Source organism: Symphalangus syndactylus, chromosome 15, assembly GCF_028878055.3.
Source record: "Symphalangus syndactylus isolate Jambi chromosome 15, NHGRI_mSymSyn1-v2.1_pri, whole genome shotgun sequence".
In the NCBI taxonomy this organism is placed as follows: Eukaryota; Metazoa; Chordata; class Mammalia; order Primates; family Hylobatidae; genus Symphalangus; species Symphalangus syndactylus.
Genome location: NC_072437.2, coordinates 6,987,517 through 7,005,913, shown reverse-complemented (window position 1 = coordinate 7,005,913; position 18,397 = coordinate 6,987,517). Strand labels below are relative to the sequence as shown.

At 52.4% G+C, this 18,397-nt stretch overlaps 1 protein-coding gene across 2 annotated transcripts in view; it reads right to left on the bottom strand.

Annotated features, from left to right (window-relative positions):
* Positions 1 to 17,399, bottom strand: part of GRTP1 (growth hormone regulated TBC protein 1) — a 38,430-nt gene extending 21,031 nt beyond the window's left edge. The window contains exons 1-4 of one of the 2 annotated variants that reach the window (XM_063618591.1): positions 17,273 to 17,399; positions 17,015 to 17,163; positions 8,266 to 8,424; positions 3,928 to 4,052 (exon numbers count right to left, since the gene is read on the bottom strand). In XM_063618591.1, the coding sequence (XP_063474661.1) occupies positions 3,928 to 4,052; positions 8,266 to 8,424; positions 17,015 to 17,163; positions 17,273 to 17,304 (465 nt within the window). In that variant the 5' untranslated portion in view covers positions 17,305 to 17,399. The remainder of the gene's footprint in view (positions 1 to 3,927; positions 4,053 to 8,265; positions 8,425 to 17,014; positions 17,164 to 17,272) is intronic. The other variant, XM_055245110.2, reaches the window with a different exon arrangement.
* Between the last annotated feature and the right edge of the window lie 998 nt (positions 17,400 to 18,397).

The window sequence follows — 18,397 nt, the reverse complement described above, 5'->3', positions numbered from 1 at the left end:
ACTTCCACTAATGGTAGCCTTGTGATAACATAACTTACCATTGCTTTCTAAAGAAATTACTATATATCAACAGCATGAAACTCTCTAACAGAGAGAAAACTATACCGATGACCACATTTTATAAAAACCATAAGGAACATGTTCTGACATGCGGGTGTTGGGAGAATTTCGTGGTGGAGACCCTTTAGGGAAATCCATGTGCACGTCTGCCAAAGGGCGGGTGCTGCCTCAAACATCACGTATGTGACCCTCTCCATCAAGGGCAGCCCCAGACCCTGGGGTCTTTGCAGCCGTGAGTCAGCGCCATTTCCAGGGGACTGCGTTTTACATGACTGAAATTATCTCCTTTGTCACTCATTTGTAATTTCTAAAGTAAGTATTTCTCTAGTAATAAGGGAAAAGAATCCAGCTTCTGCCAACTCACAAGATCAATTCATGTGATCGGAAGTGTGGAGGGGCAGCTGCAGAGAACGATGCTGGCAGCAACACGGCGGCTTCAGTCTCACAGGGATGTGGCACTGTTCACCCGGAGCCAAAGCACTGGCGGACAGGCACGCAGCCCTACACGTCCCTTGACCTGGACCTCCCCTTAAGAACAGACCCTAAGAGTTTGACTCAAAAAGCAAAAGTAACCAGTGCAGAGATCACGTTCCAGAAGATGACGATGGAAGCTCTGGGAAGAACCGACTGCTTCGAGCTGATGACGGAAATGCTGGGAAGACCTCTGCGGCCAAAGGCAGACCCGGGAAGACCTCTGCGGCCAAAAGCAGACCCAGGAGGATTTTTGTGGCTGAGAGCGGACCCGGGAGGACCTCTGTGGCTGAGAACGGACCCGGGAGGACCTCTGTGGCTGAGAACGGACCCGGGAGGATCTCTGTGGCTGAGAACGGACCCCTTTGAGTGGACGGTGCTACTGGACCTGGGAGAGGGCGACCATGTGGACAGTGTGGACACATGGAAATGCAGGTGGGTGATCATCGTGGAGAAAAAGCAGAACATGGCCGGGCACAGTGGGGGATCCCAGCACTGTGAGAGGTGGAGGCAGGAGGATCGCCTGAGCTCAGGAGTTCGAGACCAGCCTGGGCAATGTGGCGAGACCCCGATCTCTACAAAACATACAAAAATTACTCGAGCGTGGTGGCACACCTGTGGTCCCAGCTACTCAGGAGGCCAAGGTGGGAGAATCACTTGAGCACAGGAAGTTGAGACTGCAGTGAGCCAAGATCACACCACTGCACTCCAGCCTGGGTGACAGAGCGAGACCGTGTGCGCCGTGTAACTCTACACGTATGCCACGCATTGAACTGTGTCCTCCGCCCCAAAATCCATCTGTTGAAGTCCTAACCCCTAGTACCTCAGATTGGGACCTTGTTTGGGAAAAAGACTGCTGCAGATGTCATTACGGATGGGGTCATGGAGGAGTTGGTGGGCCCTATCCAAGCCTGGTGTCCTTGTCTCAGGCGGAGCTTTAGAACACAGGCACGCACAGGAGAACGCACGTGGAGATGGAGGCAGAGACTGGAGTAGTATTGCCACCCGCCAAGGGGCACCCAGGTCTGCCAGGAACCAGAAGAGCCAGAGCAAGGCCTGGGACAGTCCATCCGTCACAGCCTCAGAAAGAACCCGCCCCGCAGATGCCGCGACCTCTAATACACAGCTTCCAGAGCTGAGAGAGAATTTGTTTCCACTGTTTACCAGGCTGTGGCATTTCCTTAGGGGCCCACAGCCAGCTAACAGGTGCACATCTCTGCACACACATGTATGTATGTGCCTGTAGGTTCCAAAAGCCAGCTGTGCTCTGGCATTCTGTTAGTATGTAACATTGTGTTTGTGCTTTGTTTTTTAAGAATAGAGATGGGGTCTTGCTGTATCGCCCAGGCTGGTCTTGAACTCTTGGCCTCAAGCAAACAATCCTCCTGCCTTGACCTCCCAAAGGTGGGTGGTGTGTGTTTTTTTCTTTCTCGGTTTTTTTGAGACAGGGTCTTGCTCTGTTGCCCAGGCTGGAGTGTAGTGGTGCCATCATGGCTCACTGCAGGCTTGACCTCCCAGACCCAAACGACCCTCTCACCTCAGCCCCTCGAGCAGCTGGGACCACAGGCGTGTGCCACCACACCCCACTAATTTTTAAAAATATTTTGTAGAGATGGGGTCTTGCCACCTTGCCCAGGCTGGTGTTTGCATTTTAATAAAGCTGTTTTTAAAACGCGAAGGAGCAGTAAATAGAATGATGTAGAGGGTTTCTTGCCCATTCTACTTCAACTCCAGAAGGCCAGGTTCTTGCTCCTGGATGTCATAAAAGTGAGGAATGGCAGGAATTCTGTCTGCAAAGGAGGGACTCTCCCAGCTTCAGCCGACACGGCACTGCCTGCCAGCGACAGAGCCGCACACGCACGGCACGTGGAACAGCTGGTGAGGACGGCGCGGTCCCATGGCTCTGCTGCTGGCCTTTCACAGGGCGTTGCTCATGCACACACCTGCCCTTTCTCCTCAGGAGCATTCACTCAGCCAGGTGCCAGGCCCAGGGCTGTCCAGGCAGGGGCTCCACCCTCCCGCAAACGTTCACTCAAACTGCACTTTCTGGTTGGTGCACGCCTGGCTCCCGGCTCCTACGGGAAGTCTCTGGGGGCATCACTGGGACTGCTAGGTTCAAACCACCCATCGCGACGATGTCCTTCCCCGTCCTCCTAGAAACGTTTAAGCCAGCCACAACCCCTAGGAGCCTATGAAGCACGTGGCCTGAAACGCCAGGAAAGCACTCTCCAATCCCGGTGGCAGCCATGGGCTCCAGGCTCCCAGCCACGGGGACTCACAGGCAGTCACAGGCTGTGCGCGCACCTGGAAACCCTCGTGGCAGCCAGCCCTGCTCAGATGCCTGCCCTGCCCTCGGCAAGCTCAGAGAGACTGGAACAGCACCTCCGGCGAAAGGCCCAGGCAGGACACACACAGGCTGGGAGACTGCACGGCTCCTGGCTGCCCTGCATTCCGGCCTGTTCGTTCCACCAGTTACCAACAGCAATGCCCTTAATATGCGCCCAGCTAGGTGGCCTCCGGGAGGCGCAGACTCTCCCGACTGCAGCTGCTGGTTCACACCACGGAGCCAGCCAGGGGATGACAGTGTAGACAGCAGACACTCTGGGAATGGCCTCAGAGGATGACACACACCTCACAGCACATGTACCCCATAGCACACGCACCCCACAGCGCACACACCCCACAGCACACGTATCCCATACACACACGCCCCATAGTACACACGCCTTCCAGCATACACACCCCATAGCACACATATCCCACAGCACACATACCCCACAGCATACACGCCCCATGGCACAGCACACACACCCCACATCACACATATCCCATACACACACGCCCCATAGTACACACGCCTTCCAGCACACACACCCCACAGCACATGCACCCCACAGCGCACACATCCCACAGCACACGTATCCCATACATACACGCCCCATAGCGCACCCACCTTCCAGCACACATACCCCACAACACACATACCCCACAGCACACATATCCCACAGCACACACGCCCCAGGGCACACGCACCCCACAGCACATGCACCCCACAACACGCACCCCACAGCACACGCACCCCACAATACATGCACCCCACAACACACACCCCACAGCACACGCACCCCACAACACAGCACACATGCGCCCCACGGCACTCGCCCTCAGTGTCCTGTGCTGATTCTCCTCCCGCCACCTGAGGCCGGAACGAGGTCGTCAGCTGCTGTTCCCTGTCCTCCCTGCTGGGAAATGGCGTCCGAGCCTCAGTGGGGCATCAGGACGTGGAATTCATGAACAGGGTTGACAGAGACGTGAGGCCGTCACTGCCGAGCCTGCAGCTGTGGACGGACCTGTCCTCACAGCCACCTCATGGCGTTAAAGGGTCCCGAGGCTCACCTGGCAGTAACCCACTCCCTGGTTATGGTGCCCATATGCCAGCAGCACATTGTACAGCGTCTTCTGTAAGCAGGGGTCCGTGGTCTTCCGGAACTTCACGTTGTCGGGGAAGGTCCGGTTCAGGTCTGCGGGAAATTCAGAAGGAATCACCCACGGGTTTCTGCTCCGCAAGCCTCCCACCCCTCCAGCTGCCCTGAGGGTGGCCACCTGGGTTCCATCTGAGACTTATGGACTGGTTCTCACCCTGGCCGCACAGCAGACTCAACACAGCCAGAGCGACAGGCTCACTGGGCCAGGAAGGAGGGGTGATCCTGAACTCGGGGTGGAGAGGGGCCCCAACCGTCCTTCCCGCACAGTCAGGGACGGCAGAGCAACCCCAGAGCTGGTGGCCGGGCCACGGCACTCCCTCCTTGATGCCCATCTCCTCCCGGCCCCCAGCACAGGCCTCCTGCACCTCGGACCTCGCGCGTAGCGGAGGCAACTCTGCCTCGAGGACCCAGGGTGACAGGTGGAGAGAAATGCACACAAAACTTTGGGGTGTTTTCCTAATTTCAAAGATCCAAAACAGAAGGAGAGAGAATAAACTGCGACTCCTCAGAGATAAAGGACATGGCTGAGGGCTGAGAGCTGAATAAACCTCGCATTGTCAGCTTGTGTGTGCAGGAGGCATCCCTGCTGGCCTCTTCCTTCCTTGGCACCAACCCCTCCCACTGTCCCACCCAGGCATCTCTTGGCAGGACGTGCTGGGGGACCCGGATGCCACATGGGTCCCTGAGACTAACCAAGCCTCATGCTGACCCAGTGTCAGGCCTCACCGAAGCTGACCTCCACATTAACTCTGGATGCAAGCCGAGCAGGAAGGATAACGCCGGCTTGACAACTCCACTGGTTTCTGTTCCCACTGGCCCTACCTCCATTAGAGGTGTTCGCCAGGCACCCCATGTGGTCACCAGCAGACAGCCGCTTTCTGCACAGGTTCCAAGATGGACTCACAGCAGTCCCCGCCAGCTGTGACGCTGAGATGGGTGTACACCCAGCTCTGGAGGAAACCAACCGCCTGTGGTCTCTCCATAACGGCTGTAAAATACTGTGAGTCTGTTTCCGACCTCTGGCCCCAGGCCTTATCTTCGCTTACAAAACACTAGATTTGGGCGAACATCAGTTCAATGCCTCAGAGCACATTATTTCTCATTGTGTGTTTTCTTACCAAAGAGCCTTTTTTTTTCTGGAATTCTAAACATTCCAAAAAATGGAATCAGTCAAGGGGAAGTTAGTATTTTTGCTATTTCAGACTAGAGTGAACAGCTGTGTTCATTTCTATGTAATATTTTTATTGAGTTTTTCCATATATATATATATGGAAATATATATATATATATATATATATTTGACACAGGGTCTCACTCTGTCACCCAGGCTGGAGTGCAGAGGTGCAATCATGGCTCACTGCATCCTCGACCTCCAGGGCTCAAGCGATCCTCCCACCTCAGCTTCCTGAGTAGCTGAGACTACAGGCACACACCACCATGCCTGGGCTAATTTACATATTGTTTTGTAAAGACAGAGTTTTGCCATGGTGGCCACGCTGGTCTTGAACTCCTGAGCTCAACTAATCCGCCTGCCTCAGCCTCCCGAAGTGCTGGGATTACAGGCGTGAGCCACAGCGCTAAGTTTCTTGATATGTTTTGATAACATCCTGTGGGAAAGGAGATGGCCCCATTTCCACTGTGGAGACGGAAAAGCATGGGAGCTTTCTGTCTGCACTGCGTGGCCTGGCATTGGCTCTGTGGGACTGGACCATCCACTGTGTGGCTCCTGAAAGATAACTGACCAGGTGGCTCCAATTACTAAGCACAGAACTGCCATGGATCCAGCAGCCCCACACTCTAGGTAGGAGCCCACAGCTGAAAGCAGGGACCCAGCAGAACCCACAGCTGAAAGCAGGGACCCAGCCCCACACTCCGGGTAGGAACCCACAGCTGAAAGCAGGGACCCAGCACCACACTCCGGGTAGGAACCCACAGCTGAAAGCAGGGACCCAGCAGAACCCACACTCTGGGTAGGAACCCACAGCTGAAAGCAGGGACCCAGCAGAATCCACACTCCGGGTAGGAACCCACAGCTGAAATCAGGGACCCAGCACCACACTCCGGGTAGGAACCCACAGCTGAAATCAGGGACCCAGCACCACACTCTGGGTAGGAACCCACAGCTGAAAGCAGGGACCCAGCACCACACTCCGGGTAGGAACCCACAGCTGAAAGCAGGGACCCAGCAGAACCCACACTCTGGGTAGGAACTCACAGCTGAAAGCAGGGACCCAGCACCACACTCTGGGTAGGAGCCCACAGCTGAAAGCAGGGACCCAGCAGAATCCACATACCCAGGCTCACGGCCGTGCCACCCATAACAGCCGTGCGGCAGGAGAGCCCAGGGGTCCACTGACAGATGGATAAATGAACAAAATGTGGTCTGCCCATGCGTGGAATATTATTCACCCTTAAAGAAGGAGGAAATTGTCACATGAGATGCAGCACAGAGGATCCCTGAGGACTGAGGCGAGAGAAAGGGCCCCAGCTGCTCAGGACGCAGCCCACTGGACTCCTCCTATGTAACCCTGGAGTTGCCAAAGCACGGAGACAAGCACACAGCGGGACTGCCAGGGGCTGGGCGAGGACACGGGGTTCAGTGCTTAACAATGGGGAAGCTCCCAAGAGCTTCAGCTTGGGAAAATGAAACGGTAAATTTTATATTAGGCATATTTTACCATAATTTAAAAAAAAATTCGGCCAGGTGGGTGGCTCACTCCTGTAACCCCAGCACTTTCGGAGGTGAAGGAGGGAGAATCCTCAGAGCCCAGGAGTTCAAGACCAAAACCCCATCTCTGCAAAAAAAATAAAAATTTAAAAATGAGCCGGGGTGGTGGCGCACACCTGTGGTTCCGACCACTTCCAGCTACGCAGGAGGCTGAGGCAGGAGGATTGCTTGAGCCTGGTAGGTCATGGCTGCAGTGAGCTGTCACTGTGACTGCACCACTACACTCCAGTCTGGGTAACAGACTGACACCTGTCTCAAAAAAAAAAATTCATCCAAAAAAACCACACAACAGAGCCTTTAAATTCATTTTTCAGACAGCAGTGCTCTGTTTTAATATGCACCCCCACCCCCACTGCACCCAAGCTCTCCCCTCTTCCCAACCTGAATCAGCGTTTCTGGCCGCCAGGCTGTGTATCTGTTTGGAGACCTTTGGCGGCAATCACTCTGTGGTCAGGATGCAGCCTCTCCCCTGGCAGCCCCAGCCCCCAGCCTGGGGAGCCCCCTCCCCACTGGCTCAGTCCTGTGGCCAGGAGACCCCCAGGAAGGGCAGCAGGATGCACCATGTCCTCCCCGTCCCAAGTCTTTCTAACCTCTCAGCACTTTAAAGCCACTGGGTTTTTTAAAATTAAGTATATTGTGTTTAAATGTGTATTTCTCAAAAACTGTTAAAATCAGAAGGGCAGATGTACTTTCTAAAAATCTCTTCAATTTAGGTTAACCAATTTTTTTTTTTTTTTTTTTTTTTTTGAGATGGAGTTTCACTCTTGTTGCCCAGGCTGGAGTGTAATGGTGCAATCCCAACTCACCGCAACCTCCACCTCCCAGGTTCAAGCGATTCTCCTGCCTCAGCCTCCCAAGTAGCTGGGATTATAGGCATGCGCCACCACGCCCAGCTAATTTTGTATTTTTAGTAGAGGCGGGGTTTCACCATGTTGGGCAGGCTGGTCTCGGACTCCTGACCTCAGGTGATCCGCCCTCCTCAGCCTCTCAAAGTGCTGGGATTACAGGTGTGAGCCACCAAGCCTGGCCTTAGGTTAATTTTGTTAGCACTCTGAACTTCTGAGAGCCAGGGACCCTATGGCTATGTGATTACTGAGAAAAATCAGAGGAGCAGGGAGTCCAGCAATTATGATAACTAGACACAAAAAAGGAAGCCCTGGTGTGCGGCCTCATGAGTGCAGCTGCGTCTGAAGGCCACGCCATCAGTGCCCGGTGTGAAGTGCGCCGGCAACAGAGGCTGCCTCTCACTGTCCTGCGAGTCTTCATGGAGCGTATCTGCTCCTTTGTGACCATTTCCTTATTAGCCAGTGAAGCACGTGAATATTTGCTGAGTGAATTACGATCATTGTTCTCCCTTTTCAAAGCCTTCAGTTTTGATTCTTTCATGGAGGAAGACGTAATTTCAAGTTAAAACCAGCAGGTGCACCGCTCACTCCTGGACGCTGAGACTAGACACTGGGTGGAAACCGGTTCCTTCCGGCCCCCGAGCCCTGCACCAGAGCCCGACCCCCACCGTCTCACCTGTCCTGATGGCGTCCTCCAGCCTGGGGTTTCTCTCTCCCTGGAGAAGCCGGTGGTAGTAGCCGGGATTCTGGTCCATCTGAGCCTGGGCCCCACTCAGCGCCATCCAGACGCGGGCACGGTGCTCCAGCGGGACCCCTTTCCGGACATAGCGCTTCACTGATGGCCGAGAGGACAGCGTGTGAGCTGGACCAGGGGCCTGCGGGGCCCACGCGTTCCTGCCACACTTTCCACTCTCACCAGTTCTCTTCTTAAATCAAATATTAAAGAGACCCAGAACTTCGTCCATCTCCACCAAAACTGGTACATATACGCCTTTAAAAATTCTGCTCTCCTCTCCCTCTCAACAGAGCACAAATCAGACTGGCTACAGAACCACCCCCACGCCCACTTCACCATTCAATGCAGGTGGTCAGGAAACAGAGCCGCGGTCAGATGGCTGCTCTGCAAAGCTTCCTGGGAGCTGTGCAGAGGAGCAGCAAAGGGGCAAAGCAGTGAGAGGCCCAGCTGAGAACAAGGAGGCCAGCTGGGTTCAGCTGTGAGCACCTCAGGTGGGACGCCACAGCTGGGAGAACACAGTTTTAGTGGCAGACGTCACTGTCCAACTTGTGCAGTTAATCTCTATATAGTGAAAGCTACTCCATTTTGTAGGGATATTTTAATTGACAATAAAAATGTGAAAAAGTAATTAGTAATTTTAATGGCCACAGAAACATATAGGGACAGAAGCCAAAAGCCATGAGCTATCCTCATTAGTCAATACTAATTTCTTAGGTAGATGGAAAAGATACGTATGGCTAACATCTGAAGTAATTGTGTTAAGTCTAAAGCTGCGACACTGTGCTCTTAACCTACAAAACAGTTAATTTTCAAAGCAAATATCTAAAGTTTTGCTGTTTTCCTTTGATACTACACTATACATATTTTATTTTATTTTATTTTATTTTATTTTTTTCGAGACGGAGTCTTGTTCTGTCGCCCAGGCTGGAGGGCAATGGCACAATCTCAGCTCACTGCAACCTCCGCCTCCCAGGTTCAAGCAATTCTCCTGCCTCAGCCTCCTGAGTAGCTGGGATTACAGGCAGCTGCCACCATGCCTGGCTAATTTTTGTATTCTTAGTAGAGACAGGATTTCACCATGTTGGCCAGGATGGTCTTGAACTCTTGACCTCATGATCCGCCCACCTTGGCCTCCCAAAGTGCTGGGATTACAGGCGTGAGCCACTCTGCCTGGCCCTGCACATATTTGAAAAGAAACCAATATTTTAAAAGAAACCATACTTTACAAAAGAAAAGGCATATGCAATTTGTAAAATTCTATAAGCTGCCATAAAAAAAAAAAACTGAGGCACCAGCTGTATTTAGCAGATAAAAACTCATAACTCTATAGGCTACAGTCAAGAAAAGCACTATAGGGTAAAACTTTATGAGCTCAAATTCCAAGGTGACCCATAATGTATGATCATCTGGACACGAGCAGATGACCCTGTGCTATGTGATTACTGAGAAAATCAGGCTGTGGGAGGACAGGCCCTTGTCTGTCCACTGGGCCTCCCACTCCCGGAAGGGAAACTGGGAGGCAGTAACGAGCAGATGACCCTGTGCTATGTGATCACTGAGAAAATCAGGCTGTGGGAGGACAGGCCCTTGTCTGTCCACTGGGCCTCCCACTCCCGGAAGGGAACCTGGGAGGCAGTAATTGCTCACTAAATACGTGACAAATGATACAAGGACAACGAGAGAAGACCCAGAGAAAGAAAACAGACACTAATGTCATCCACTGAAAGCCAAAGAATCCCTCTTAAGGCCGGGCGCAGTGGCTCACGCCTGGAATCCAGCACTTTGGGAGGCCGAGGTGGGTGGATCACGAGGTCAAGAGATCGAGACCATCCTGGTCAACATGGTGAAACCCCGTCTCTACTAAAAATACAAAAATTAGCCAGGCACGGTGGCTTGCATCTGTAGTCCCAGCACTTTGGGAGGCCAAGGCGGGTGGATCACGAGGTCAAGAGATCGAGACCAGCCTGGCCACCATGGTGAAACCCCATCTCTACTCAAAATACAAAAATTAGCTGGGTGTGATGGCTTGTATCTGTAGTCCCAGCTACTCGGGAGGCTGAGGCAGCAGAACAGTCTGAACCTGGCAGGTAGAGGTTGCAGTGAGCCAAGATCACGCCACTGCACTTCAGCCTGGCAACAGAGTGACACTCTGTCTCAAAAAAAAAAAAAAAAAGAATGCCTCTTAAGAAACCCTCTTTGCTGGTGTAGAAACATATTTGAGGATCACATCTCAGGTAACAACATCTCAGCACACTTGGTTTATGGTTTATTCACACTGATTACGGGAACATGAAAAACAAGTTTTGCTTTATTTTTAAAATTCTACCAAAGACACCAATAATTCAGCCTGACTTTTCCTCCAAGTTAGTACGATTCATACTGAGGTTTGCTGTAGGTCTCATGACCCTCCGAGGGCAGCTTGACCAGGAATGCTCTGAATGAGTTCTTAGTCATTCTGTGCTAAACAACAGTAGGAGACGGTGAGTCCCAGCACAGGCAGGGACTGTTCTAACTGAGAGGGACAGAAGCAGACAGGAGAGGCCATGCAAAAACCAGTGGTACTTCTACAAACTAATAATGAATGACTGGAAATCACATATTTAAAACTGGGGCCTGGCGTGGTGGTTCATGCCTGTAATCCCAGCACTTTGGGAGGCTGAGGTGGGTGGATCACCTGAGGTCAGGAGTTCAAGATCAGCCTGACCAACATGGCAAAACCCCGTCTCTACTAAAAAAATACAAAAATTAGCCGGGCGTGGTGGCAGGTGCCTGTAATCCCAGCTACTTGGGAGGCTGAGGCAGGAGAATCGCTTGAACCTGGGAGGTGGAGGTTGCAGTGAGCTGAGATTGCACCACTGCACTCCAGCCTGGGAGACACAGAGAGACTCCATCTCAACAAATAAATACATAAAAATAAAAAAATAAAATTGGCATCATTTACAATAGCAACAAGAAATAAAAGGAGAAATACTTAGGTAAAAATCTAATGAAGTATTTGCAGGATCCAAATGCTGAATGCTGCAAAAGAAATCAAATAAGACTGAAATAAACTAATAGATACAACATGTTTACGGATTGCAAGGCTGACTCTTAAGACGTCAGTTCTTCCAAAGTTGATCTACAAATTCCTATATACACCTCCTTATCACTGTTCCAGGAAAAAATACTTTGTAGACAATGACAAGCTGATTCTAAACTTTATATGCAAAGTGAAAAGAACCAAAACAATTTTGAAAATGAAGTTGGAGGAGACGTATTATCTGATTTTATGCTTTACTATAAAACTACAGTAAGACAGACAATGTGGTACTGGAAAAAAGTTAGACAAATGGAATAATGGGATATAATAAGGAATCCAGAAAGAGACCCACACAAACAGAACCAATTGCTTTTTGATAAAGGTGCAAAGGAAATTTAATGCAGACAGAATAGTCCATCTACAAAAGAATGACTAAAATAAAAAAACACCAACAATATGAAGCGCTGGCGAGAATGTGGAGCAATGAGAACACTCATACATTTGTGGTGGGAATGCAAAATTTACAGCCACATTGGAAAGATGGTTTGTAATTTCTTACTAGTTAGTTAAACATACACTTATCATATGACCCAGCAATCCCATGCAAAGTGTTTAGTCAAGATAAATGAAGACTAAGTTCACACAAAAGCCTGTAGGCAAATGTTTATAATGTTGGCTTTACACATTCCAAATGTCTTCTGCTGATGAATGGATTTTTAAAAATTGTAGTACATCCATAAATGAAGTACCTCAGCAATAAAAAGGAAGGAACTATTGACACATACGAGGTCCTGGATGGATCTCCAACCCATTAGGTGAAAGAAACCAGACTCAAAGGCTACAATCTGTATGATTCCACTAATGACACCACAGAAATGGCTGAACTACAGGAATGGGGAAGAGCTCAGTGATGTGGGCAGTGGGCTGACTTCAAAGGACAGGATTGTTGAAGGCGACAGAATCTTGACTGTGGTGATGATTGCCTAGCCGCGTGTTTGTCCAAATTCACAGAACCATATACTGTTAAGAGTGAATTTCACTGTAAATTGTTAAAATTATTTGACAGGCCAGGTGCAGTGGCTCATGCCTGTAATCCCAGGAGACCCCATCTCTACAAAAAACTCTTAAAAATTAGCTGGGCATGGTGGTGCACACCTGTAGTCCCAGCTACTCTGGAGGCTGAGGTGGGAGGATTGCTCCTCTAGGCTGCAGTGAGCTATGATCGTCCCACTGTCCTCCTGCCTGGGTGACAGAGCAAGACTCTGTCTCGATAATAACAATAATATCAAAGTTGTTTTTAAGGGAAAGGTCAAAATGGCTAAACGCACCAGCTCTGAAGTCAGACACTCTGCTCCGCTATGACTTGCAGGCTCTAGACCCTGAGCGTGCCTCGGTTTCCTCATCGTGAAGTGAACACAAGGCACCAAGCCTGCACCCGAGGCCCCCTAGCAGCTCTGGCAGTTGGAGCAACACCCGGAAGCTTCACAGAACAAAGAATTCTGCGACTTTTTGATAAGTTTGTTATCTGGATTTACACTGTTTCTTTCTAGAAGAAAGAAAATGGTTTACTTGTCCTCACAGACTGACACTTTCCCAAGGGCAGGGCTAACCCACAGAGCATCACTAACGTTTGGAGAAGTATAAAATATCAAGTCAAAACAGTTGGGAAATTTTTAAAAAGAAGCTACATCCAGAGAACTGACGTCCATCTGTCTACCCTGACAAAGTTAGGCAAATCCCCAGTTTTTCAGTGTATCTTTGAAAATATGTTTTCTCACGCGGTGGCTCACGCTTGTAATCCCAGCACTTTGGGAGGCCGAGGGGGGCGGATCACGAGGTCAGGAGATCGAGACCACGGTGAAACCCCGTCTCTACTAAAAAATACAAAAAATTAGCCGGGCGCGGTGGCGGGCGCCTGTAGTCCCAGCTACTCGGAGGCTGAGGCAGGAGAATGGCGTGAACCCGGGAGGCGGAGCTTGCAGTGAGCCGAGATTGCGCCACTGCACTCCAGCCCGGGCGACAGAGCGAGACTCTGTCTCAAAAAAAAAAAAAAAAAAAAAAAAAAAAAAAAAAAAAAAAGAAAATATGTTTTCTCGATTTAACTTAGGTGGTGTTAATATTCTAAGCCACCAGGAAGGAGGTCTCCAAGAAGCCAACGGCCCTGAAGCTGCTTCCCTGCAGACGTCTCTTCTCGAGATGGAGAATGAAATAGGAATTCAACAGGACTAAGTTTGTTGAATTTAGTCTTTCCAGGGAGGAAGGGGAAGCTGTCTTCCTAAGGGCTCCTGGTGGACATTTGCTACGGAAAAAGGAAAATACAATATTTATTGTGCCCACCAAGAGTGTGATCAGGCAGAATACGTAATAACTGTCCTTTAAGACATGTGGAATGCTGAGATTGGTAGATGATTGCGTTTCTGGAGACTTTAACATGGGGAGCGCAGAAGAAAATCCTCCAAAAACAGAAGAAAGAACTCTATCGCTGTCAGCCTAGAATACCTGGCAGGAAGAAGTTGTATTCCTGTTTTTGGAATAACTCGTCCACTCCAGTTTTATGCCTGACCCTCCACTCTTGGGGCTCTGCCAGTGCTCATGGGCACCCTGATGGTCACACTGGAACCCAGGCCCCAGGCCAGTAGAGACATACGCGATCACTGACTCCATGTGCCTCCCACCGGAGTCACCAGCATCCCTACTCCCTGCAGAACAGGCCCACAGCCCTGTGGCTCCCACCCCTCAGGCTGAGGCTCATATGGGATCAAAGAGATATATTTGCTCACAGACCCATTTATGCCGGTGATGCTTGCTACCATAATTACACAGTCCAATTAACATTACATAAATCAGCCCAGTGTGGTGGCTCATGCCTGTCATCCCAGCACTTTGGGAGGCTGAGGTGGGCGGATCACTGGAGCTCAGGAGTTCGAGACCAGCCTGGCCAACAAGGCAAAACCCATCTCTACTAAAAACACAAAAATTAGCCGGGCATGGTGGCGGGTGCCTGTAATCCCAGTTACTCAGGAGGCTGAGGCAGGAGAATTGCTTGAACCTGGGAGGCAGAGATTGCAGTGAGCCGAGATTGCGCCGCTACCCTCCAGCCAGGCTGACAGAGCTAGACTTTGTCTCAAAAAAAAAAAAAAAAAAAAAAAAGTGAAAACAAAACTGTTGAATTAGGTGTAAAATAATTGCGAAGGATTGGGGAAAAGAATAAAAATCTGGAGGATTTTGCATCTGGATTGCTTTTTTCCTTTTCCCTGCTCTTCCCAGAACCCCCTCCCAAGTCCGTATTGGAAGGTGGGGGCAATGCGCTGAGGGGTTTCCTAAAAAGGAAAATACGGAACCCAAGTTAGCAGCCCCTAGTCAAAGAAAAGGAGAGTGACAGGACAGACCCAAACGACAAAGGCAAAGACAGGAGAATGATTGTGCAGTTGTGTTTTCTGTAAAAACAAAAAGTTTATGCACAACCATACATCTTTCAGATTCTCTGCTGTAACCAACCTCCAGGTCACACCCACAGGACTTCCCACGGACTTCCCCTGCTCTTAAAGCAAACTGCAGAACCAAGCGTGGACTTCTGCTCCTGGGGGGACGGAAGGACAGTCCCCTGTGGTCATCTCTATAGGAGATGGGGGCCATGGGTGGGAGAGAAACTCCCTGTGGCACTTTGTAGCCCTCAGCATGATTGAAGTGTTTACCATGTACATAAATTATGCTTTTTAAGTTCACATGTCTTATATACTTTTATGTTACTTTTTAAAATTAAAAGAGTTAATTTTTAAGAATAAATCAGGCGCAGTGGCTCATGCCTGTAATCCCAGCATTTTGGGAGGCCGAGGTGGGCAGATCCCTTGAGGTCAGGAGTTTGAGACCAGCCTGGCCAATATGGTGAAATCGGTCTCTACTAAAAATAGAAAAATTAGCCTGGCGTGGTGGTAGGTGCCTGTAATCCCAGCTACTTGGGAGGCTGAAGCAGGAAAATCGCTTGAACCCAGGAGGCAGAGGTTGCAATAAGCTGAAATCATGCCACTGCACTCTAGCCTGGGCGACAGAGTGAGAAACTCTGTCTCAAAATTAAAAAAAAATAAAAAATAAAAAATAAATAAAAATAAATTAGCCAGGTGTAGTGGTGCGCACCTGTAATCCCAGCTACTCAGGAGGCTGAGGCAGGAGAATCACTTGAACCCAGGAGGTGGAGGTTGCAGTGAGCCGAGATCACACCACTGCACTCCAGCCTGGGCGACAGAGTGAGACTCTGTCTTAAAAATAAATAAATCAAAAAGAATAAATCAAAAGGAAAAATAAAGACACACGTTCCACTGGAAACATGTGAACATGCAGAGGCCACAGGGATGGGACATGATGCATTCGTGGGAAGCATATAGGATATTAGCTTCCATCTCTATAAAAAATTTAAAAATTAGTCAGTAGTGGCCGCGCCAGTGGTCCCAGCTATGCGGGAGGCTGAGAGGCGAGGATGGCTGGAGCCCAGGAGGTCAAGGCTACAGTGAGTGGTGACTGTGCCACTGCACTCAGAGGGATATCCTGTCTCAAATAAATAAATAAAAGCAAAAGTTGATCTTGTCACCTCCTGCCTGGAAAGCCTTTAACAGTTGCTTCTCTGTGCCTGGCCGTGGTCACTACACACCTCCGACCCTCCGCCCAGGTGCAGGGCCCCTGGCTTCATCTCTGTCCTTCCCCACCAGGTCCCTACTGCTCGGTCCCTCGAAGCTCAGCTGCCATTCACATCCCCCTTCTCAGGAAGCCCCCAGGACTCCCCTTTGACCCCACTTCTCTGAGTTGCTAGCGCCAGGGCACACTCCCACCAAGCCCTCACCCCAGGCAGACACTTCACTCATTCACTGAACACACAGGGAAGTCGCCCGGCACTGCCCCAGGTTCTGAGGACTGAGCAGTGAATGAAAAATCTGTTGCAGGGAGGAAGGGTTTTTGACTCCCGCAGGGGCTGTGCTGGGAAAGGCAGAAATGAGGGGGTGCCCTCCGCATAGGGAAGCCTGGGGAGCCCCGGAGGAGGGGGCCCTGCAGCCAACCCCGAGGCGGGCGGGCGGCCAGGCCGGTGCTCACCGCAGCAGGAGGAGGCCTGGGGTCGCGGACGAGCGGCAGGTCGAGCAGGACCCTGTGGGTCCCGTCACAAGGACGGAGTCTCACTCTGTCGCCCAGGCTGGAGTGCAATGGCGCAATCTCGGCTCACGGCAACCTCCGCCTACCAGGTTCAAGTGATTCTCCTGCCTCAGCCTCCAGAGTAGCTGGGATTACAGGAATGTGCCACCACGCCCGGCTAATTTTGTATTTTTAGTAGAGACGGGGTTTCACCATGTTGGTCAGGCTGGTCTCAAACTACTGACCTCAGCTGATCCGCCTACCTCGGCCTCCCAAACTGCTGGGATTACAGGCGTGAGCTACTGCGCCCGGCATGTATCGAGTTTTGATCCATCCCGATCTGGCTCCCTGCTGGGAGGGACAGGTCTCCTTCGCGTCCGACCAGCCCGCCCATCTCAAAGCGGGAAAACCGGTCCCTGCGGCTGCCCTAGCTCGGAGCCCGCAGCCTGGTCCCGACCTGCCCGGAAAGGTTCCTCCCCCTCCCTCCGCTCCCGGAGCCCGGACTTTGCCCGGCCCGTCCCAGTCCGACCCACCTGCGCCCCCGGGACCCACCTGTCCGGCTCCTGGGGATGCCCCCGCCCTGCAGCAGCCGGGACCACTTGATCGCCCTGCGGGTGAGCGTGACCAGGTAGCTGGAGAAAAACTTCTCGTAGGCGGCGTCGTCGAAGTCCTCAGGCCGCTCGAATCCGTACGGGTCGATCCTGCAACACCGAGAGAAGGAGGCCGGCGTCCCCGAAGTTTCCTCTGGGGGGTCGGGGGCCCGCGCGGGGACCGCAGCCGCCGGGGAGGCCCGCACCCCGCGCCACCCACCTAGGGACCCGCGAGCCCTCGGCGGGCTCCATGCGGGGAGGGAGGCGCGCACCGAGCGAGGCCAGCGGGTCCCAAGTTCGCCTCCCGGCTCCAGGGCGCTCAAGTCCTTCCGGCGGGACCGCGGGCGTGGGGGGGCGGGGCTGGGGGTGGGGCTGGGGGCGGGGAGGGGCGGGGGCGGGGGAGGGACAGGGAGGGGGTGGGGAGGACTTGGGGACAGAGGAGGGGCAGGAGCCGGTGAGGGGCAGGGGAGGACCGAGGGAGGGGCAGGGGAGCACCCAAGGCGGGGGAGGGGCGGGGCTGGGGGCGGGGAGGACTTGGGGAGACAGGAGGGGCGGGGGAGGGGGGAGATGGGAGGGGCGGGGGAGGGGGGAGGGGGGGGAGAGGGGAGGGGGGGGGAGAGGGGAGGGTGGGGGCGGGGCAGGGCCTGCTCCTGGGGCTTCGGAGGCCTCGGCGTCCCGCGGGCAGAATCGGGGGCGCCTCCCGCAGACCCCCCGCGGCCTGGACCCGGGTGAGAGGAGCTTCTTCTGCGATTCCTTCAAACCTCAGTGCCTGGCCGACCCGACTCTGACACCTGACTCCTATTTGTATTTTATTTTTTATTTTCTCTGCTGCATTTCAAGGCCGAGACCAACATACAAATGAGAAGCCCCCAGGGGCGCCCGCCCATTCCTGCCCCCCCAAACCAGGGACCGGGGTCCCCCCACCGGCGAGCCAGGCCTGGGAGAATCCAGGGCAGCTCTGGTTCTGAGCGGCTTCTTCTCGGTCCGCATCCCATGACATTGTCCTGAGATTTCAGCTGCTTTTCGTGTCCGGGAGGCCCCGGAAATTTGCCAGAACTGCGGATTTTGAATTTTGCTCTGGCGACGTGGCAAAGGGGAGACCCCAGACGTAGGGTGCTGGGGCGACCTCGCCCTGGGTCCCCCAGGGGTCTGGAGCGGGGGCTCCTCCGACAGCCCTCTCCCCGCCTGTGATTTAGGCCCAGGGCGTCCTGGACAGGCCCCAGGCGGAGGCCATTGCCGGACTCCAGACGCACTTTCCTGTGAGAAGCAGCCCGGCCTCGTCTGGGTGAGGCGAGGATCACAGGCTCAGCGTCCCCTGCGCATCCGTTAGGGCCTTTGGGAACCA